This window comes from Mustela erminea, chromosome 7 (genome assembly GCF_009829155.1).
Source record: "Mustela erminea isolate mMusErm1 chromosome 7, mMusErm1.Pri, whole genome shotgun sequence".
Classification (NCBI taxonomy): domain Eukaryota; kingdom Metazoa; phylum Chordata; class Mammalia; order Carnivora; family Mustelidae; genus Mustela; species Mustela erminea.
The window spans coordinates 23552166-23575671 of record NC_045620.1 but is presented as its reverse complement, the minus strand read 5'-3'; the positions used below and the strand labels follow the sequence as shown (position 1 = coordinate 23575671).

Sequence of the window (23506 nt, the reverse complement as noted above, 5' to 3'; positions counted from 1 at the left end):
TTTCGATTTATCTATTTTTTCTTCTGTTGCTTATGTTTTTGGTATCATATCTAAGAACCAATGCTAAATCCAAGTCATGAGGATTTCCTCCTATGTTTCTTTCTAAGACTTGTCTTAGAAAACAAGTCTTTCTAAAGACTTGTATAGTTCTTATGTTTAGGTCTTATATTTAGGTCTTTGATCCATTGTGTGTTACTATTTGTATGTGATATGGGGTAAAAGTCAAACTTTGTTCTTTTTTATGTGGATATTCAATTGTACCAGCACTATCTGTTGAAAAGACTGTTCGTTCTCCATTGAATGATCTTAGCACCATTATCAAAATTCAATTGATCATACATATCTACGTTATTTCTGGACTCTCAATTCTATTCCAATGGTATGTTCAGCTTCATGCCAGTACCAAACTGTTTCTAAATACTGTAACTTTGATTTAAATGTTTATTTTTTTCACTTTTAAAAAAATTTATGTTTTTATTTACCTATTTTTAATAGGCTTCAAGCCCAATGTGGGGCTTGAACTCATGACCCCAAGATCAAGAGTTGCAGGCTGTACCGACTGAGACAGCCAACACCCCCGTGGTAAGTTTTCAAATCAGAAAGCTTCATATCTTAATCAAAACATGAAGGAAATACCCAAAATATCCAGTTTAAGAAACAAATAATAAACAAATGGCTTTGGCTGCTTTTGCACCACCTCACTTGTTCCCACTCCCAACACAGCCAAACATAAATCAATCCAGAGCCGTGGTTAAGCAATAGTCTTTCTTTAATTCCCCTTTGCAAATGGAAGCCCCTGAGCTGGTCCCCACCCCCACCCGTACCCACAACCTGCCCCCCCCAGATGCAAGGCCCCACTTCAACTTGGTGGGAGGAAGAGAGGAGCACCCCCTCCCCAGGATGGTCCATTAAAAAAATCCTAGTCATTTAAGAAATGAGGCTGGGGACAGGAGAAGGGAGCTGGAAGACAAGGTCCAGGTCAGGCCAGACTGGAGATGTTGGGGTTGTGAGGACCCTTGAGAAGGGTTTGCAAGCACATCCCTAAGCTCAGGGCCAGCATGGCTGAGGGAAAGGAGACAGACAGACAGCCTGACTCCTCAAGGAACTGTCTGCCCGGTTGTGGACACGGACACTCACCACCACCACCACCACCATCACCACCACCACAGGCTTCTGGTTAGAGAATTTTCCAGTTACTCTGGGATAGGGTTTGTTAAGTATCCCCTCTGGCCCATGATCTAGGGCATCCCTGGGGTCCCCCTGAGACCAAACCTGGGAGAAGGAGGGACTCTAGGAACATGCAAAGCGGGGGAACAGAGACCCCCGCCCCACCCCGCTGCTCTACAGGATGGTGGCTCCAGCTGCGTCTGGGCTCCGAGGGTCCTTCACACCAATGATGAAGTTGTTGGTTCTCCGGCTGCCATGGACCCAGGATAAGACATCTACTTTCTCCACATGGTGACCCCTGGCTTCCAGGAACTCAATCTCTTCCTCTGTGAACTCACCTGAAAACCATCCCCCCAACATATATACATTCAGTGTTCAGAGGCCTGACTCAGGAGTCCCACGGTCAGACCTGAGTCTTGGTCCTGGATGCCCACTGTATGACCTTGGGCAAACTGCTTTACCTCTCTGAGCCTCAGCCTCCTCATGCATAAAATGGGGATTATATGAGAACCTACCACATGAAGTTGTTGTAGGGATTTAAAGAGATAAAATACAGAAAGCACAGAGATCAGAATGCTTCATATAGTATGTGATCAATAATATATTTTCATTCTTAATATTGAAAGAAAGGGCTATGGGCTCTTCATCGCCACATGCCTAGGCCAAACCGCCACCATTACTTGCCAGGATAGCCAAAATGCAGCCATTACTGCATAGCCCACTGACTGGTCTTTCTGGTTCCAGTTCTGCTTCCTTATAGTCTAGTCACACAGAGCCAAAGGGATCCTCTTAAGCCATTAGTCAGACCACTCACTTCCCCTTCTCAAAAACTTCCAACATCTTTGATGACTCTTAGAAGAAAATCCAAAGTCCTTACCAAGGCGTCTAAGGCACAACATCATCTGGGAGCTCACTACCTCCCTAAACTCCTCTCCTCACTTCCTTCCATTCTCTCCCTTAACTCTGCTTTAGCCTCCTTGCTGTCCCTCAGGTAGGCCAAATATGCTCCTGCCTCAGGGCTTTGCACAAATTCTATTTGGAATGCTCTCCTCCTAGATAGTCACAAAACCGGCTTCCTTACTTCATTCCAATCTTGGAGGACTTCCCTGACGGCTATCTAAAATGGCAGCCCTGTCATCCTCACCTTGCTTTGTTTTCTTTCCACATACTTATTGCTACTTGTTCACTTATTAATTTATTTACTATGTCCCTCTCCATTAGATTATAAGCGTTTCGAAGGCAAGGATGTTGTCTTGTTGGCCATCGATCCTCATTGCCTTTACATGGATAAATGAAGAAATCCCCACCCTCTTAACGTAAGTTCAGGCCCTCGCATTTTTCTTGCTTGGTCCTTTATCTTAGTTGCCTCTGTTTCCCCAACTTAAATTCTCCCCCCTTCAATCCATTTCCCCTAAATAAAACATTTCAGGTCTATCCCATCTCCAGTCAAGTGGAGAAGCCCATGCTTCTTACCAAGAACCTCCAGGATAAGCCCTGTAACCTTACCTCTTACTGCTCCTCAATAAAGATCTGGCCTTCTTATTTCTGCAGATGGGATAAGGTAAAGATTTAACACTGAATAGCCGTGAATCACCAAGTCAAACGTGTTTTTCCTTTACAGTTCATTTTCAATCCTTTAGATGATGGCAAGGACTAAGTTTTAGTCTGGACCCTAACATTTCTAACCTCTTTCTTCAATAGAGAGAGCAGGGCTCAGAGCCTTCTGTGGGCACCATATTCACGGAAGATCTACAAACAGTTGCCTTGTCGTAGTTACTTATCTTTTATTTGTGGCAAATGATGCTACTTTTCCATGTGTGATTACGATATTGGATTTATTTACTTTTTTAAGATTTATTTATTTATTTATTTGTTGGACAGAGATCGATCACAAGTAGACAGAGAGGCAGGCAGAGAGAGAGAGAGAGAGAGAGAGAGAAAGAAGCAGGCTCCCTGCTGAGCAGAGAGCCTGATGCGGGACTCGATCCCAGGACCCTGAGATCATGACCTGAGCCGAAGGCAGAGGCTGAACCCACTGAGCCACCCAGGTGCCCCTGGATTTACCTTTAAAATACACTTATGGGGTACCTGGGTGGCTCAGTGGGTTAAAGCCTCTGCCTTTGGCTCAGGTCATGATCCCAGGGTCCTGGGATTGAGCCCCGCATCGGGCTCTCTGCTCAGTGGGGAGCCTGCTTTCCCCCCTCTCTCTGCCTGCCCCTCTGCCTGGTTGTGACCTCTGTTTGTCAAATAAATGAATAAAATCTTTAAAAAAATAAAAAATAAATAAAATACACTTACACTGAAAAAGAAGTCCATTTATAGAGGTACATATGTAAATAATGGCTCAGATGGTATGTAAATGTGGCAAAATTCATGAAGGTGCTGGATAAATTCTGAAATTTAGGAAACATGGTCTCTAGGAGCCAGCAGGCCTCCTGGCTGCTTTCTGAGTCATTCTTTCTGGCTTTTGACAATTTGTCCAGAATGTTCTGGGTTCTAGACAAGCCAAATACCTAATCATACTTCAAGACCCAGCCCATAACCCTTAGTGGATGAACTTTCCCTTCGCTAAGCCTCTACTCCTCATGTTCCTGTCTTAGACTGTGAGCTCCTTAAGGGAGGCTAGGATGAACCAAATCCAACCATCCCCCTACCCTGGCCCAGGTAACTTAGCATCATAGAGCCCCACATTCAGGAGAGATCAGAAGTTATTAGTTGGGATAGCCTCATTATCATCATGCCAGATCCAGGGTGTTACCAGCCAGACCACAGGGTGTGATTGCTGAGGATTTAGGTCTGTGACTTCTAATGTGCTTTAGTCTAGGAGACAAGTGGTAAAAAACTGAGTCTTTGGGATCAGCTAGGTATATGTTCTAATCTCAATTCTGCCACTCACTGACTGATTTTTAACCTCTGTGCGTATCAGTTTCTTTGTAAAATGCGGATGATAATACCAACTAGGCAAGAACCATGTCTCATTCAATGTTCTATCCCTTTTGAACTTGCATAATACATCGTCTGTTGTAATAAAAATTCCTCAAAGCTGTACATACTTTCCCATTTACAAAATTAACTTGTGTCTAAAATTAGGCACCTTTCTTAGAGGAAAGTCTATTTTCTCACTGTAATCTACAAGGTCCATGATCTGGCCCCAACCTGCCTCTCTGGCCTCATCTCACTCTCACTCACCATGGTCTACTTTTTACTCCTAAAACATGCCAAGCCCATTTCTGCCCTGAATTCTTTGCATCTGTTCCCTTCGCCTACAAAACCTGCCCCAGTTCTTTGCACGGTGGGTACCCTCCTACTCTTCAGATCTCAGCTTAAATGTCACCAAAGAGAAGACTTCCCTAGTCACTGAGTCAGTCTCTATGTCAGCCTGCAGAGCACTTATTTTACTTTCTTATATTGCTTTGATTATTTATTTTCCTCTCTATCTGTAAATGCCATATCCTCAGCACCTAAGATAATGCCTGGCACACAGTGTAGGTATTCCATACAAACTGATGAATGAAAGGTTTGCAGAATGAAAACCGTATCTTATTTTACAAATGAGAAGACTGAGGCTCAGAGTGGAGACATGAATTTCCCAAGACCACACAACCAGTAAATGACAGATCTGGTTCTAGTCCCCAGATCTTTCACTGTCCCAAAGGAGTTAGCTGGAAGAGCCCAAAGATTCACTGGCAGCAGTTGTGCTGGTGGAGGCATGGACACCCTTGGGAGGAGCCCCTTTCTCTACCCGGCTTTTTGCCCATCCCATGGGGATCTCTGCTCTGCACTCACTGTCCACCTGCAGGAGGTTGGACTGCAGGTCTGGATGCAGACGGCCATGGGCCAGGCTGTCACTCAGGTTCCGGTTCAAGGTCAGAACATTCAGTAAAACCTGTGGGCAGCCAAGGGGTAGAAGTTAGGGCTGCCCCAGGGATGGGGATTCAGGATTCCCCAGATCTCACCCCTGGGCCAGACTTCTTACTCTTTGGAACCCTTATTCTAGGAGTATTATCTGAACAGCCTCAAGACAGTCACTCTCTCCTCCCTTCTCCCTGGCCAGGACAGGGATAATAGCTGGAGTAGTCCTAGGGCACAGCATGGGTACTTTTAGCTTAGAGGTTAGGAGTGTGGGTATGCTCTCAAAACAAACTCTCTGCCCATTCTTATGCAACTGGACCTAAATTTTTAACCTCTTTGGGCTTTAGTTTCCTCATATACAAAATGGAAATAAGGATTTCTCCCAATGTTGGGAAGGCTAAAAGAGCAAGCACATGTAACACCATGCCTGGTGCTTAGTAGAACTCCATAAAGGTTAGCTGTTGTTACTGCATCCATTTTACAGATGAGGAGACTGAAGTTCAGAGAGGTTAAGCGAATGCCCCATCATGCACTTGGAAATTGGCAGCACTTGGGTTGGGGCCCAGGACTGTCTGATTCCAAAGCTCAGGTTACTTAACTCACCACCTGCCAACGTAAGTGCCTGGCACATAAATCAGTTGCTCAAAACATTCGTATAACTATTGTGAGACATTCTGGAGAGTAGACACTTCCTTTCAAAATCAGACTCTAAAGAGGGCTGCTTGTCTCTTTAGATACTGAGCAGAGGCATCATGGGACTTGAGGTTGACAGACCTAGGCAACCCAGGTGCTGAATCACGTCTCAGTTCCACTGACCCGTGATTGCCCATCCAATCTAGAAGACAGGGAGCTTCAGAGTTCCATTTTGGCTAAAAAACTCAGCACAGCCTATGCCCCCAGTACCCAAGATGGGCCTGTCACAGCAGCCTCCGCCTATGTTTGTTGAGCTAGGGATGAGACCAAGCCAGAGACAGGAGGGCACCTACAGTTTAGGGCACAGCTTGACTACTGGCCACAAAGTGCCTACCATGGAGGAAACCTCACCTGGGTCAGTCCGCTGAGGCCCCGGGCAGCTCCATTGGCCCCCAGGGCGAGGTAGGTCCCACAGAGCCCCTCCGCTGGCCGGACCACGGTGGGCAGCAGGAAAGACAGTGGTCGCTTCCCTGGCTGCACCGAATTCTCCTGTTGTCAGAGCACCGAGACCACAGGGAGATAACAGGTGGGGCAGCTTTTCATGGGAGACTGGTCCCTTCCCAGGCCACAGTTTGCTGTCTATGAAACAGGCAGGGTCCCTGGATAACTGGGGTGGATGTGGACCCACTGAGTTGTTATGGGGCTACCATGGGTGCGAGGGGAGGGTACCAAGCCAAGACAAATGGCTAAAGGGAAGAAGAGGATAATCTCCACCCTGGTCATCCCTATCTCTCATTGTCCTGGCAGGGCCCCAGCATGCCCTGAGAGTAAGAGTATTGGCCTCCAACTAGACCAGAATTCGTATCTCCTTCCTCCCTTGACTAACAAGAGGGCTGAGGCCAATCAGCTCATCACAAAATCGTAGACCACTGCACTGAAAAGTGCCAAAGCATCAGATGAGGGCTAATATCCTTATTGTACAGATGAAGGAACTGAGGCCAAGGGGGGGGGGCAAACTTTCCCCAGGTCACACAGTGAGACAGGGACAGAATGGGACGGGGTTTCTTCAGGCCCAAGCCCCAGACTTGGGCTGCAGGTGAAGCAGACACTTTGTTTAGGCTCCTTTTCTTTATACTAGAAGTTCCTAGAGGAAGTAGGGAGGGAGGAGCAGCCATACTGCTATACTTCCTACCTAGCCTCAAGGTCCCCAGGGGAGGAGGGATGCAAGGCCCTACCAGGCTGGGTGCAGAGTGGTTAGCAGTCCTGTTGGGCCACGAGAAGTCTAGCATCTGGCTGTTGAGCAGGATCCCCGAGGGGGTGATGAGGCCACTGCCAAAAGGGCGGTTCAGGGAGCTGGGGATAGAGATTGGAGCCAGGTAAGCCCTGAGGTCACCCTCATTCCTATCTGGCTCCCAACTCTTCCTGGTCCAGAAGATCTCCAGTGCCGGGTTCTGTGTCTGAGCTGGCATACCTGACCATGGCCACAATGAAGTCGTCAGGGCCCATGATCAGCACCTGAGCAGCTGTGGGAGCCCCATCCAACTCGTAGACGGGCAGAAGTGGGGCAGGGGCCGCCTGGGAGTCATTGATGTGGCCCCGGAGGTAGGCGGCTTCTACCTTGCTGAAAAGACAAGGGGTAGGAGATTAATACACAGCAGGCTCTTATTACACCTCCCCTACCACACTATGATGTCTGTTTGTGCAATTATTTGATAACGTCTCCCTCCCCCACACCCTGGCCCGGAACTATTAGGTCTGTGAGAGCAAAATCTCTCATTCTGAGCACATGGGAAACATCCAGGAAATCATTGTTGAACTGACTGGGTTCGTTTAGGTGTTATCCAGATTCACTTTTAGAGCCAACTTTTATTTAGTGCTTAAATCAAGAGTCTTTTAGTTACTTGACTTTATTTACTCACTTAATCTTCTCTCTGAAAGTACCTGGGGCATAGTGGATGCTCAGATAATATTTGTTTTGAATGAACAAACAATTTATTTAATCTGATGTTTGTAGTTTCGAACTAGTTTTTTTTAAAGATTTTATTTATTTATTTGACAGAGAAATAGAAAGTGCACAAGTAGACAGAGTGGCAGGCAGAGTGAGAGGAGGAAGCAGACTCCCTGCTGAACAGAGAGCCTGATGTGGGGCTCAATCCCAGGACCCTGAGACCATGACCTAAGCTGAAGGCAGTGGCTTAACAACTGAGCCACCCAGGTGCCCCTTGAACTGAAGTTTTATGAAGAGTTCAGTCAGGGGCACCTGGGTGGCTCAGCGGGTTAAGCCTCTGCCTTCAGCTCAGGTCATGGTCTCAGGGACCTGGGATCAAGCCCCGCATAGGGTTCTCTGCTCAGCAGGGAGCCTGCTTCCCTGTCTCTCTGCCTACTTGTGATCTCTCTCTCTCTCTCTCTCTGTGTCAAATAAATAAATAAAATCTTTAAAAAAAAAAGAGTTTAGTCAAAGGAGGGTTTGTATACAGGGATTTTATCTACTATTAGAATTCTTTCTCAAGGCACAGGAAGACTTGACATACAGTCAACCCTTAATAACTATTAGAAGAATTACTTGGATGAATTTAATATAGGGGTGTGTGTGTGCGCACACGCGTGTGTGTGTGTGTGTATGTTAGAGCTAGGCTGAAAACAACATGAAATTATCCACATCTTTTAAATTTGGGCTGAGAGTTTCTTACTTAATGACTGTTAGTTTGGTGATTCTAGAACATTAGAGTAACAAGTTACCAAGGATTACTGAAGACTTTCATTCCGTTTTCAACCACAAATTTTGTGGAGGCCACGCAGAAGTGGTACAGAGGGCTTTGGTACAAGTGGATTGGGTGGGGGGACAGAGACTTTGCTTTTAGCCCTTATCCTTGTGACCCTGAACTGCTTACTATTTTTGGTTGTTGCTTTTTTTGCCTTTTAATTATAGCCTATTCATTTTAGTTTCATTGTTTTCAACTTATTCATAGAGTTGTTTGAGTAATACTACAAATTTATGCTAACTATATTTTGGGGTTCTGATTTTGCCCTTAGCTAGCCTTTCAGTCAGTCAGAGTAGCAATCAAATAGCAACCATTCTTACCCACCCATATTGCCAATTACTAATACCATTTGTTGAATATCTATTATGTGCCACACAACGTGTTTTGCACGTATCACCTTATTTTGTCCTTACCACAACCTCGTGAGGTTGGCACCATTATTGTCAGGCCCCCTTGTATAAACTGAGACAGAATTTAAGTGACTTGCCCAGTGCTGCTTAGCTAGTGGATCGTGAAGCTGGGATCTGAATTGAGTCAGTCTGACCACAGCCCACAATCTTACTATAGTGTTATGCTGCTAATGTGGAGACATTATGGTAAAAATCCTCATCACCTCAGGTATTTGCTTGGAGACTTTTCATTGTTCTTAAGTTTTCTTTTTCCACTTAAAAGGGGGCACAGGTGGGCCCAGATATGTGCCCTGCTAGAGTGAGAAAGTTTTAAGAGCCAAGTGATGCATACTAACTCATCAGACAAACGGGGAAACTGAGGTAAGTGCTGTGAGAGGCAACCAGTGTCACACTGAGGTGTAACTGAGCTGAAATTGACTTGGGACTCCAGGTCTTATTGCTGTACCAGCTGCTTTTCACCTGATCCCTTCCTCACACCCACCACCACCTCTGCCATGCTGAGAGTCCTGCCCTGGGACCCACCTGAGCATGTCATCCATGCTCTCAGTGATGGTAGAATCGTAGACAGGATCTCCCAGTCTGCTGGCCAGGGCTAAAGCGATCTTCAGGGTCTGAAAATGTAACAGGAGTGTGGAAGAGGCTGCCAGGCTCCTCCCAGCACCCACGCTAATGATCCTCATGTGAGAAAACTTGGAGGTTAGTTCTGTCCCATGGCAGTAGCCCATCCCCCCACTCCCAGTATACCAAGACCCAGGGCAGGGTGGAGGGGTCGGCCTTGCCTCTGCCACCCAGTGAAGAGCCTGCTCCCGGGAAACCAGCGTGGTGAGATTGAAGCCTTCAAGGATGTTGAGAGCACTGATGAGGGCAGGACCCGTATGCGGGGGTGGGGGACTGAGAACCAGGTGGCCTGGAGGAAAAAAAAAGGAATGACTAGATGGCAGGGGAGGGGTCAAAGCAACTCCACATTCCACCATCACGTAGGCTGAGACTACTGCATTGGCCCCTCATCAGACAAGGAATCTGCCTTGAGAGGCAAAGCACGGAGGAGCAAAGGGACCCACACAAGTTCTCTCAGCAAGTCAAGGGCAGCGCCAGGACTCCAACCTAGAACACCGGCCTTCAGTTTCCTCTTCTGCACAAGGAAACTAAGGTCCAAGAGGACTGTAGTCTGCCCAGAGTCACACTGTAGCCAGAACAGGGACAGGTGTCCAGATGTCTAGATTCCTGGCCTATCATGTGTCTCCTTTTAGCTCCCCTCACAGGCCAGAATCCTATTCAGGGCCTCTTATGGTCCCATGACCCCCAAAACTTCTTGGGGGTGACAACCTCCTCTTGCTATTTGAGGCTCCTATTATTTGATGTTTGGACATTGAAGTAATAATGATAATACCTGATGCATAACGTTAACTGATTAACTCATTTAATCCTCACAATGGGTATTGTTATCATCCTCATTTTACAGGTGAGGAAAGTGAGGCACAGAGACGCAGCTGGTCCAAGTTTACAGGAGACAAAGGGAACCCAGAGCACTCAAGGTACTGGCATTGCCAAGAGAACCCAGGCTTGGGAGGAGAAACGTAAAATCAAATAAGCATTCAGTATCCACTCTGATCAGGGCAGCTTTCAACATCATCTCCTCAAATCTTCATGGGGGCCCTGAGAGGTAGGCACCACTATTATTTCCATTTTCAGGAGGGAACCATGGCTCAGAGTGGAAAGTGACTTATTCAAGGTGAATGGGATAGCTGGTACTCAAACCCAGGTCTTCCTGGCTCCAAAGCTACACTCGTCCTCTGTTCCATATACCATCACCTCTGGTGGAATAATCAGGCTAGAAGTTGAGTCCTGGAAACCTGAACTCAGAGGGGAACTATTCTGGGGCTTGAAGTGATCCAGACCTCCTAGGAAGGAGAGAATCTGAGAACCTGGGAACCTTCTGAGGGACCCAGGAACCCACCACTTTGGGTTCAGCAAACATGGACTTCATGCATATCAAAAGTTTAGCTTTCTGGGCTCCTTGCTGGTTTGAGATTGCTAGGTTAAGTTCCATTCTATCCTCTGGCCTCAGTTTCCTTTTGAAACAATGAGGGGACAGGTCTATAATTGTCTTGAAAAGTTTGTTCAATACGAAGCTAGATGGACTCATGAATTCTTCTTAGGAAGCACAGGGCATTGAGAGTGGGGCTGAGGCAATACAGAGCCCAAATCAAGAAAACCTATGACCAGAACCCCAACTCGCAGGCCTGAGCCTTTGACTAGACCTCCCACCCCATATCCTAAATACTTGGGGGAACTGACACCACAACTACTGTAGAAGGTGGGCTGGCTCTGGCTTGTTTCAACAGTTGGCTGCCCAGGCAAGCTCACTGCCTCAGTTTCTCTCCTGAACAATGGGAAGGAGTCTCTAGGCCAAAAGGAGGTGGCCATGGACTGGGAGGCTTCTCCTGAGCAGGGACCCTGAGAGCTGAGAGAGAGGTCACCTCTGTACACGCCACACACGGGATTCTCCACGAGGGCACTGTAGTTGCTGAAGTCGTCCTCAGTTATGACACCCCCTGCGTGCTGGGCCTGCAGGGGCGAGAATGACCCACCACAGTTGTGAGCCACACACCAAAACTGTGGGCATGTGGGCTTGGCCTATGGTATATGTTTGAATCAAAGACAGACTTGATGTTTGTAATTTTTGTGCTTTCTGCAATTCCCATCATGACCTTTAGGGACCCCACTAGCCCTGAGTACCCCGGGAAAAAGGAAGGGGAAAAAGCACAAACACTGAGCACCTGCTATGTATCAGACATTCTTTGAATGACCTCCTTAGATTGGCATCCAAGGCCCTTTGTGATCTGGCCCCCACCACCTCTCCCACTTCATGTCCTGCTATTCCCTGGTGAGCTCTGTACAGCCACCTGGAGTGACCTACAGTTTCTGAACACATGACTCCATGGCCTTGAACATACTACCTTCTCTGCCTATGTAAAAGGAACATTTTCTGGGATGCCTGGCTGGGTCAGTTGGAAGAGCATGCAACTCTTGATCTTGCGGTCCTGAGTTCGAGGCCCACATTGGGCGTAGAGATTACTTGAAAAAGAAAAAGGAACATTTTCTACTTACAGCAGAATTTGTTTATAAGATATCAAAACTTGATTCTTCACTTCATTACAATTAACTAAATCCACTCCCAAACCATGAACCCTGGACGATCCTGATAGGAATGACTCTCATTGGATATTACCAAGCACTCTACTGACCAATGAACCAATTTTGTACGAATCGATGGGCTCATCATTTCCAGCATGGTAATTTTCATTTCTAAATTAGCATAACCACTAGGAATCTTCTCTCTTTCTCTCTCTTTTTTTAATTTTTTAAATTTTTTAGTACTTGAAACCCCTGACTTCCAATCTACCCACAGTGAACTATACACTGAATTTCTTGGCTCGTGTGTGTTCAACTTTGGGTTGTTTTTGTTTGTTTGTTTTCCTTTAAAGCTTAGATAGTCTTTGTTTGAGTCTCCTTCTCCCCCTTCTCCAGAAGATCCAGGTGTGGCTAATCAGAACATTCCTTTTCCATGCCAGTGATTTGGGAATAGTCATGAGACCTATTGGGAAGTTTGGGAATAGTCACGAGACCTATAACAGGCTAATGAGACATAACCTGGAGGCTTTTGCTGTAACTATTGGAATGAGAAATGTTCTTTCTCTGGGATGATTTGCTGGAAGGATAGCTGGTGGGGAGCAGGTGTGGAGACGATCTAATAGAGAGTGAATTCAAATAGAAGAAAGTAGAGATGTGGCAGAAAGATAGAGAGACAGACCACAGCCTGGCAATGTGGATGGAGCTCTGGACCCAGCAGACCTACAGCCAGTACTCTGCTAGACTTCTCAGTTAAGTCCATTTGAGATGGGCATTTATCACATAGCCATACCTCTAGGACTCAGCATAGGTTCTGACATAGAACAGCACTCTGCGAATGAAGAATGAATGATGGACCAATTCAATTCCCACAACCATATGGCAGAGAAACATATAATCACTCCAATGGTACAGATGAGAGAATCACAGAGTTGGTTTGTGTATCCTTACCTTGAAAATAATCTCCTATTTGGAGTTTTGAATTACTGACAACAGTTTTCAGAACCCATTACTACCTCAGGTTAAGAGTCTTTGGGGTTGTTTGGTAAGCCCTTGTGTCAATATCTCCAGTCCTGATAGTGACCAGTGAAGGAAGGTTTCCCTCAGTCCCTAGAGAACCCAAGAGCAGGGTGGGATTGTGGGCTTGGGAAAGCTGAGGCTGATCCTGGGTCTCTGCCACGCCTGGGAGGGATAGGTCAAGGCTCTGCACAGGTTGGCACCAGCCCCGGGGGACCCAAGGACACCTCTCTCAGTCAAGATAGAACAGCTCTTCATCCTTGGGGTTCTTTGTGCTGCATCCTGTCAACTGCTCCCACCCCAAACAACCACTGATCTGATTCCTGCCACCAGAAGTTAGTTTTGTCCATTAGAGAATCTTAAGTAAATGGAATTATCAGTACATTTATGCAGAAAGAAAGACAGAGAGGGAAGGAAAGGGAAGAAGATGTCCCTGCAGTGGGGTCCTTCAGGGCAGGGGGGGCTCCCCAAGTGCTCACCTCGGCCACCATCTCCAGTGTGAGATTGCCTCCTGCGTAGAAGGCGGCGGGGCCGGAGGTGCCCAGCACATCCAGCACTGCGGCCAGGTCAGGCCGACGCAGCAGTGAGCCCGGTAGTGGCGGGTGGCCCAATGGCAGGAATGTCTCACGGAAACGCTCAGATGCATTGGGCGGAGGCTGTTCGGCCAGGGCACGGGCTGTAAGCAAGGACGGGAAGCTGGGCAGGGGGCTGAGATGCACCACAGGTGAGGTGGCTGAGTGGTTGGCCCTAAGAGCTCCAGCACCCCCCGGAGCATGTTATGGGGGAGATGGGGGGTGTATATGGGCCCTTCTCATATCCCCTCATTCGAGGCTGCATCCCTATGAGGTAGGATGGGTGGGGAGAGAGCTAAAGGAACAAATGGAAGAGAGGTGCTTTCTAGCTTGGGCCCCAAATCTTAGAGGTTTCCATTCCCCTTCCCATCAACCTCATGCCTTTCCCCCACCCCCAGGCCCCACTGACCTAGATCATGGGTCACGTTGAAGCCATCTTGGGCCACAGCTGCTGCGAAAGCCAGGACTTGGGACCATGGCAGCCTGGGGGGGCCGGAGAGCAGGGGTGGAGGAGATCCTGGGGGGAGGAGGAGGGGTCCTGGGGGAAAGGGGGTTCCTGGGAAGGAGAGTCCTGGCAAGGGAAGGGGATATGAGGAGGGGGAGTTGGGAAGGAAAGAATCCAGGATGGTAGGAAAAGGCCACCCAAGGAGAGATGCAGGCAGAGGCCCCTGGTCCCCAGGGGGAGGATCTTTACCTGCCATAGAGCTGGTGAGCTTCATGTAGCCCCTTCACCATTCCGGGGACCCCCACCAAGAGCCCAGGCTGGGCGAGGCGGGCAGGCGAGGGAGAGAGGAGACCAGGTCACTGGAAGGGGGGGGCTGGGCTGAACTCCGCAGAGCCCCAAGCCAGGGATGGGGGCTGGCACAGGGGAAAGACACAGGCCAAGTATCCCAGAGGAGGGACAAGCTCTCCCCAAGCAGGCATCCCTCCCATTTCCCTGACTTACTATCAGCAAATGCAGAAAGGCTTCCTTTATCTATCATAGTTGAGCGATTTATAAATTAAGCAAACCCTTTTAAGAGCCAAGATGTGACCAATTTAGATGGAAACTTGTCTACATTGGATTTTATCTACTCCTACCTTTTAAAATAATAGACAAGGGACTTTCATTTAACCTTTCCATGATCACATCACCATTACTCAGCTGTGATAACTCAGGCATGTGTTTGGCTTTTGCCACTGCACCAAATATCTATTTTTCCAAGTTATTCTATTTCTTCTGGATAGTGGGTTTGCCTTTTGCAGTTCCTCCTTAATCTTCCAATATGCTGTGTGTGGGGAAAGTTATGGTCATCAGGCTTCGAATGAAATGTGTGTTATAGTGCAGGAACTTTACAAACTCTCAGGCTGCTCAGGCATCCTGATAGGCCGGGTTGCCAGGGAAGTAAGATGCTACTGTATTGCCCATTATCAACCATACAGATCTTTTGGTTCATTATTTTATCTGGGGGACTGCCTATCTCCTTCATAGCTTTAAGAGTGTCTTGCTTCACTCTTTTCCTCACTTCCATAATAATTACTCAGCAAAGTAATGTTTGGGTTAGCAGAAGGGCAGTGAAGGGAGACCCCCCCTGGACTCTCTCTTCTCACCAGGGTCCCCACCTTGGTTTCCCAGGATCTCTGCAGGGCCTCTTCCCTGAGGGCCCCTGGTGCAGACTCCCGGAAATCAATTAGGTGGCTCTCATTTCTTCTGATGTCGTGGACCAGCATCACGCCCCCACTGGGAGAGACACAGAAGGAGAGATTGATAAGGTACTACCCCTCTAAACAATTAACCTGCCTCTCTTTCATCCCCAGTGGTGATGGCTGTAGGCTGTTTGTCACAGGAGTAAGATGTCTGAGCCCCTTCTAGCAGGGATTTGGAGACGTAGCCACTATATGAGGGTAGGGAATGAAATCAAAGGGGTTGGGGGCCCAGAGACCATGGACCTCTTCTGGCCTGTTACTGGAGACTTTAATCCCTGATTAGGGAAAACCCGGAGACTGGAAGAGCAAGATGTTCTACCTCCTGCCCCCACCCTAGACCACAGCTGGACCCTGGCCAGCTTCCTGCACCTGCCTCCACCATATGCCCCGGCTCCCTCTCCCAGGACTGAATTATGTAAGGATGGACTGTATCCAACCAAAAGGGGACCTTCTTTGGTGGGTCCTGCAGGGCTGGTCTTGCAGGAGCCAAGATATGGACTTTGTCAGCTTGTCCCTTTTCTGTAGCTTGTTTCCATCTAAGATGGGAGCTGCATCTGAGATGGTTGGCCTGCGGCCAAGTAACATAATAGGGAAGGCAGGACAGATAAACAATAGGGAGTGGTAGGAACTATGGCCAATTGGACAGCACAAGTCCCGTCATGCTATTCAGCTCCAGATAATTGCAGCCATGTGGGAATGTGGGCCCAGTGTTACCAGGTCTTCAGATGGTTCCAGAGATATTGAAAATCTGGATTTTTATGAAAATTCTCAACTTTTTAACATAGTAAACAAATTTTTAATAATTGTAATTGTGGAAACCAAACTAATCTGTGTGGTAGGCATGGTCTATGTGTGGCCGGTTTGTAATCTGTTTTAAGAGTTCTCAGTCTGTGGTGTATTTTTGGAGGATGGAGGGTCCATAGCTTTCATCATGCTCACAGGATTTGTTTTAAGGATTTGTAAACCCTAAAAGTTAAAGTATTCCTGCCTTAATTAGTGACAGTATACCCCCCCACCTGTGCACCTTACTTTATGGTTTATAAAAGCCTTCACCGAGTTAAGGAAAAAACAAACAAACAACAAGCTTGTTAAAACACCTCCTCTGACTCCATGTAAGGGTAAAATTGGGTGTAGAAAGACAAAATGCAAGGAGTTAGGGCCCAGCTGCCCCTCTGGTCAAACCTGAAGACCCCCACATGAGACCTACAGACCAGGACACAGAAGTAGGCCTGGGGGACCCCAACCTTCACAGCTGGGAGCACCTTACCCGCCTAGGCCAGAACTGTGCGGAGCCACGATCCCCAAACACAAGGCTGCTGCCACAGCGGCATCCACAGAAGATCCCTGTTTACTGAGCACCTCGATGCCCAGCGATGTGCAATGGGCGGCATCAGTCACCACGGCACCCTGGTGAAAGATCTGGGAAGGGAAAGTGGACGAGGTGGGGGCAGTAGGAGACCTCTGCCTCCTTAAGGCACCTCCACCAGCCCCAGAACCTCCACTGGTGTTGGGGGTGGGAGTCCCGCCTTCTTGTCCCTTACAACTCTTCCTAGATTGCCTCCAGTGCCTCTTACATGATCAGATCCCTTCCTTGCTCTGTCCCATTCATACCCTGAGCTCCTCCCTTTGGGACCTTCCTCTCTGTCCCACTGCCCTCTCTCCTTAACATTTGCTGGTTCCCTCCCCCACTCAGCCAGTCTGCAATCCAAGCAATTCCAACTCCCACAGTCTCAAGAGCTTTCCCCCTCCCTCTTCTCCAGTTTCCTTCTCCAACTGCCAGCCCCAACCCCCTTACCTGAGGGTCTCCGAAGTAAATCTGCATGACTAGCGCCACAGTGACACCCGTGGCAAAAGTGAGGCAGGCTGTGACAATGACTGTAAGTCCATCCTGGCGGCAGGAGCACTCGGCCGCTGCCGCGGAGAAAGGGTCCTTGCGCGTCTCCCGCAGTGGGGACCCGTCCTGGCTGCCCATCTCCGACGACGTGGATGGCAGCCGCTGCAGCCTTGCTGACTTCAGGAAGGAGTCCGGGTCTGCCGGCAGCAACCAGGTGGGTTTGGGCACCTTACCTGGACCAGCACCCCCCCCCCCCACCCCGCGCTGTTTGGCTTCCCCCCTCTCCCTGCCCCCGTTAAGCAAACCTCACTAGACAATACTGCTTGCCCTTTGGTGTCTCCCCAACGCACCCCAGAACAGGTCGGGGGCAGTCCCGGCTGAGTAGAGACAGGAGCCCTCAGCTGCCAGGCAGGGGGCTGGATGCCTGGCCCCTATGCCAAACTTTCTGAGACCTGAGACCCACTCAGGACCCAGGACAAACACTTCCTGGAATGGAGGGGGTTTGGGCCCTCCCTAGAAACCAGATCCTGCTCGGGCTGGGGCCCAGCCTGCTGTGGCAAGGAAGTAGCTACATAAACTGAATGGCCAGACCCTGGCTTCCAATCTTGCTTGGCTTGTCCATTCACTCACTCAACAAATATGGAGGGCCTGCTGTGGGTCTGTCTCTATGCTAGCTCCTAGGGAAAAGGAATAGACAGTTTCTGCCCTCATTGGTTCACAGACCAGTAGAAGAAAAGAAACACGTAAACAAAGGAGTATATCATTACAACTTGCAGCAAGTGCTATGAAGAAAAAGGATGGAACGATAGAAAATAGTGGGTGTGTGTCGGGGGCTGCTTAGCGGGGATTTGGCAAGGCTTCTCAGTGGAGGTGACTTTTAAGCTGAGAACTAAGGGATGAGGAGCTAGCCATATGTAAACCAAGAAGTGAGTGTGTAGAGTGTTCCAGAAAGAAGGAGCAGTAGGTGCAAAGGTCCCTAAGGTAGGAATAAGCTTGGTGCAATAGGAAAAAAACAAAAACAAACAAACAAACAAAAAAACTGAGGCCTGGGTGGCTCTGGTGTAGTGAACAAGGGGGAAAGAATAGTATGGTGGAGGTTAGCCCAGGTGCACAGGGCCCTATGGGCCTCGTGAGAAGCTTGGATTTTTTTTTTTTTAAGATTTTATTTATTTATTTGACAGAGATCACAAGTAGGAGAGAGGCAGGCAGAGAGAGAGGAGGAAGCAGGCTCCCTGCTGAGCAGAGAGCCTGATGCGGGGCTCGATCCCAGGACTCTGGGATCATGACCTGAGCCGAAGGCAGAGGCTTTAACCCACTGAGCCACCCAGGCACCCCGAGAAGCTTGGATTTAATCCTAGCTTTGAAACCAGTTCTCTAAAGGTCCTGTGTATTTGTGAAAAGTAAAGAAATCGCCTGGCACCTTGACCTTAATACTCTTGCTGTGTATGTACAATGTGTTTTAAAAAGTCCATTCATTCAATAAATACTTTTTAAGCACTTGCTACTATACACTAGGAGTAAAACCCCTTTCAAAAGTCTGTGGGATGCTGCTGAAAACTGACAGATTTTCCTGACTGAAATACTATCATGGTTCATCAATACCAACATGATAAATACCCAAGCTCCTTGACCTGGCATTCAAGGCCCTCTATAATCCACACTCCCCTCTTTTGTGTAAATAAGAAGCCACATACATATACAGAGAACTTTTAGAAAATATTTACAGTGGTTACTTTTGGGGAAAGATACTGACGGTGGGAATGAGATGGGGTAGGATAATTTTTTCTTTGAAATTTTTAGTACATATTTCTTTCTTTTCTTTTTTTCCAAATCAATGCATATATAAACTTTTATTTTATTTTTTTTAAGTAATCTCTACACCCAACATGGCCCTCAAACTCACAACCCTGAGATCAAAAGTTGTACTCTACACAGACTGAGCCAGCCAGGCGTTCCTAAATTAACACACATATTTTTAAATAAAGAGGAAAAATTGCACACAGGTAGGAATGGAGAAGAAGACTTCTACTTTTCCTCAATGTATTCTTTCTCTTTCTCTCTCTTTCTCTTTCTCTCTTTTTTTCCTTTGGACCATAAACATGTAATTTATTTTAAAATTTTTATTTAAAAAAAGAAACTTGTCTTCTGGAAGCCTCCCTCAGCTCATCATGCTTGCCTCTACCCCTCAGCACCACACAGTCTATAAAAAAACTGGAATTCATTCAACAAACATGTTAAATACCTACTGCAGGCAAAGAATTCTCCTTGGTCCCTAGAGGTTTCAAAAGAAGAGCAGAAAATGGCTTTGAACTTACATTTATTGATGGTGACTATATTCCAAGCACTTTCCATACATTCCCCTCATTGAAGCACTCCTGTAACTTGTTGAAATAGGCCTATTCTCTCCATTTTACAGATGAGGAAATTTGAGGCTGGAAAAGGTGATCTTGCCCATTTAATGTTATAAAATGAATAAACGGCAGAAGCAAAAGTAACTCAAAACCTGTCTTCCATTGCTCCACAAAGTATCAGGAGTCATTTCCACATTCAATAACCAACCTTACAAGCTAATTCTAGCTGATACTTCCAGGTACTTGTCCTTAAATCTGTTTTCTCTAATCAGCTATGAGGGACCAAGAGGGGAAGTGATATGACTCCATCAGAGCTGAGCCTATTTAAGACTTTTTATCCCAGCAGTCAATCATTAAGTTATTCATTTATTCAACAAAAATATTTACTGAGTACTCTACTGTGTAAGCACTAGTGCAATAATACCATTGATTTTACTGATGTGTAAAAGCAATAGCAGGACACTGGGAAAAGGTGAGTTTGGAATCAGAAGAAACAAGTCTTTTGGGAGAAAGACAATGAGTTTAATTTTGGTAATTCTAAATTTGTGGGACACCAATAGGAGTTGTCTGGAAGCAACTGGCCTAGTATGCATCTGATTTTTATTTGATTAGATGCCATTTTCAATCAACTTTCCATTTCAAAACACCATCTCCTCTCTCTCATTTCTTATTCACTCATTCCTGTCCAGAGTGAGTATATGACCTAGGCCTAGCCCATAACAGGCACCTCTCTACAGTCACTGGTTCAGCGACAGGTATGTGATCAGCACCAGGTCTGTGAGACTCAAACTTAGTTCTATTGCTGCAACTATTGGGAAAGAGAAACGCTTTCTTTCTGTTTAGATTATTAAAATGGTAAGGTGTAAACCTGCTGCTACTGGGCGCATCTTGCTGCTACAGAATGAGAGGTCTGAAGATGAAGACCATAAAAAGGAAGGCAAAGCAAAAGACAAAAGCCAATTCCTTTTTAGGTACCTTGATCTAGCTATGCCTCAGGCCCCACATCCCTGAATTTTTCAGTTATGCTATGCAATAAAATTCTCTTTTAAGATTAGGTCAGTTTTAACTGAGTTTATGACAGAAGAATCCTGAACAGAGTTGACTTGGCAATTCTAGAGATAAAGAGAGAGATCTTGGTTGGAAACTGAGGTCATTTCTGGCTTGCTTATTCCTTTAAGGGCAGAATCATCAAAGACTTTTTTGAACCAAGGAATAACATGACCAGAAGTTCAGGGTGGCAGATAGATTGGGGTTGGTGGGGCAGGGGGCAGGGAGGGGGCAGGGAGTAGCTAGAAGCCTATGGGTAATATAGGTAAGAGAGGATTGGGGCTTAGTCTCCAGTGGTGATGGCAGGGATGATGAGATGGACTGCAAGATACTTAGGAGGACAGAGAGCATCTGATCATTTTGGGAAGTAAGAGGAAGGAAGGAAGTCAGGGATAGCTCCTGGGCTTCTACCTTGGAGATTGGATGAATGGCAGTGTTACTGAGAATGACACTGGGGGAAGTGCAGGTCTGGGATGAGATGAATTCAGCATAGTACATCCTGAAGGTGAGGCACTTGTAGGACATCTAGAGGCCGATGCCTGCGACAGAGAGGAACTCATGGACTTGGAGCTCAGAAGAGAGTCAAGAATCTCCCCAACTTAAAAGTGGTCACCATTTTCCAGAGGGTCTGCTGTGGGGGAGCTGGCATTTGGTTCTGGGGAGTGGCAGGCTGGAGGCTAGCTGGGCACAACCAAGGTACTGGGTAAGAGGATGGGGCAGCATTAGTACGTAAAACCTCCAGATTGAGAACATAGGAGATCATGTCAGTCAACAGGCTAGTCCAGCTGGTTAAAGGAACCTTGGGGCTTAGAAGTAGTGGTCTGGGACATAGCTTTGAAATGACTACATAGATAGGATGGTAAGGGTCCTTGGAACATTAATGCACAACCGTGGCATAAGGTGCAGATTCCCAGAAACTCAGGCGACAGGGGTCTCTGCTGGATTTTTGTAAAGATGAGAGCAGAACCTGTCGTAATTCTCCAAGGTACTCCCTGAGGCTTGAGAACTCCCTCCCCTGCTATTCTTTCATCCTGAGATCTCTCTCATTCCTTTATTTATTCAACAATTTTTATTGAGCACTTAGCACTGTGCTGGACATTGGAGAAAGGATGGCGAAAAAACAGTCACAATCCTGTCTTCATAGGGCTTAGAGACATGGAATAACCACATGATTGCTCAAATAATCACAGACTTGATAATTACTGGACATTTATAGGGAGCCAGGAGAAAACATGTCAGGGGCTTCCAATCTCTAGGTTAGGAGAGATAGGCATTCCCAGTAGAGCTGGAAGAGGAACCTGAGGCCCAGGTCAGGGTAGATGTGCCCACTGTCATACAGTGAGTCAAGGCAGTGCTGGAACAAGAAGTAGCATTCCTGACCCCTGGAAAAAGGTCCTGGTTTCAGGCTGTTATCCACCAGGACACATCTTTCCACTACTTTCCCTATTCCAGGGTTATTCTCTCTGGAAAAGAAGTTTTGACCTGCAGCTTGGATATCTGATGCCCATAAGCGCCCCCGGCCTTCCCTACTCTTCCCTCCAGGGAGGCTACAGTCTAGTTAGGCTGGCAAGGGCTGCTAGTAAGGGCCAGATGACTGGAAAATTGTGAAGGGGGAAAGAGTTTGGGGCTGTCAGGCTGGGAATAGCTACAGAAGGGCCAGGCTAGAGAAGGCTGGGTCAGAGAAGCAGGATCTGCCAGGCTGGTAAGGGAGAAGAGTGAAGCACAGGGATGCTCTAATGTCAGGAAGTGACGTTGAGGGAAAGAGGGATGGGGGATGGAGCATGAAAAATGGAGAAGAGGATAGAGCTGGGGCACATGGATAGGAGGGAGAGCCCTAGGGAAGAAATGCTCAGAGAGCTCTTGGCCCTTAGGTCTGCCCCAAGCCCTGTGCCCCCTTCCCTAATCCCACCCTTTGCAGTCCCTTCAAAGGCTGAGAACACAGCAAAATCCTAGAGCCTGCTTCGTAGGGGGCAGGGTACCTTACTAACATCCTGGCCTGATCCATGGCTCCGGGAGGGGTGAGGTAATCCACAGGGCAACGAAGGCACTCTGGTCCCCAAGGACTCTGAGAGGTCATGCAGTCCGTCCGCCTGTCTCCCAATATCCACCGCTTACAGAGAGATGTAAATCATGTTTTCCTTAACCCTCCCGGGATGTGAAGAGATTCTCAGCTAAGGTCTCTCCTTCCCACAACCCTTGCCTGTGGGGAAGTTCTTCTCAAGACCTAGCCTTACCCATCCTGCTGCAGTCTGACTTGGTTTCTCCTACCCTGTTCTTTGTGACTAAGGGACGGCCTCTTCTAGGTGATCACAGCTGTTCCTTAGCATCTCCCCTCCAACCTTCCTTCCGTATTAGTTGGTTCTTCCCGAGAGGCAACCCCAAACCCTGCTGCTGCAGTTCCTGGCATCATTCACCCTTGTCGCATCCTAAGCCTCCAAGGCAGAAATGCATCTCCATCCCCACTAGATAACGAACGGAGACAAGGGAGGAGGGAGAGGTCCAGGTGGAAGGGGATGAATTAGGGAGATGGAAGCTGGAGGTGATGCTCCGCGTAGATGGAGGACCGGGGACGTCCCAGGGGGGCAGGGACGGGGCCAGCGGGCCTCACCGGTATCGGGGTCTCCCAGGAAGGCGTCCTCGTCCTTGCGGCCCCTCAGAGGGGCCGCGGGCGCCGGCTCGTCCTCCGGCAGCCTCGGGAAGCTGGTGATGCTCATGTAGTCCACGGGCGAGTAGGCGCCCAGGGCGCTCTCCTGACTGGCCTCGTTCTCCGCCGCCATCCTCGCCCGCGCCCCCCAGCAACGCAGCGCCTGCCGGAAGTGGTGCGGCGGGGGTGGGGGCGGGTGGAGGGCGGGGCCTGAGCTCTTGGGCTGCCAGGAGGGGGCGCCTCACCCCATCCCCCGCTGGCGTCGGGCTCTGCTTGAACACTCCTACCCGTAGCGCTGTCAGCCTGCAGTGGACCGGCAGGTGGGCGGAGTGCCGTGTGGACCGAGAACCTGAAGGGCGGCGGGTCCTGGAGAAAGCGCGGAGGCTGTGGGGGAGGGAT

The 23506-nt window shown here is 48.0% G+C and overlaps 1 protein-coding gene across 3 annotated transcripts; it reads right to left on the bottom strand.

The window, feature by feature from the left end:
• Positions 1-756: 756 nt before the first annotated feature.
• Positions 757-23506, bottom strand: GGT7 (gamma-glutamyltransferase 7). 3 transcript variants are annotated; one of them, XM_032350880.1, is made up of 16 exons: positions 23395-23438; positions 23072-23270; positions 17027-17262; positions 16499-16650; positions 15148-15265; positions 14240-14307; positions 13955-14028; positions 13453-13649; positions 11305-11392; positions 9604-9731; positions 9347-9435; positions 7124-7273; positions 6888-7005; positions 6064-6201; positions 4954-5053; positions 757-1505 (listed from the first exon to the last, which is right to left on the bottom strand). In XM_032350880.1, exons 2-16 carry the CDS (start codon positions 23238-23240, stop codon positions 1342-1344), a joined length of 1989 nt encoding a protein of 662 aa, XP_032206771.1. In that variant the 5' UTR covers positions 23241-23270; positions 23395-23438; the 3' UTR covers positions 757-1341. The 3 variants fall into 3 exon arrangements, with proteins under 3 accessions (XP_032206771.1, XP_032206772.1, XP_032206773.1); XM_032350881.1 differs by having other exon boundaries at positions 9347-9731; positions 23395-23506; XM_032350882.1 differs by lacking the exons at positions 23072-23270; positions 23395-23438 and adding an exon at positions 17416-18258.

What these genes read in the sequence shown, in the direction of transcription:
- GGT7 (XM_032350881.1), bottom strand. Translation starts at nt 23,240, where the DNA reads ATGGCGGCGGAGAACGAGGCCAGTCAGGAGAGCGCCCTGGGCGCCTAC. An exon ending in CGTGTGTGGCGTGTACAGAG is followed by an intron (nt 9,732 to 11,304) that starts GTGACCTCTCTC and finishes TTTTTCCTCCAG; the next exon opens with GCCACCTGGTTCTCAGTCCC. An exon ending in AGCATGGATGACATGCTCAG is followed by an intron (nt 7,274 to 9,346) that starts GTGGGTCCCAGG and finishes TTGTCTTTTCAG; the next exon opens with CAAGGTAGAAGCCGCCTACC.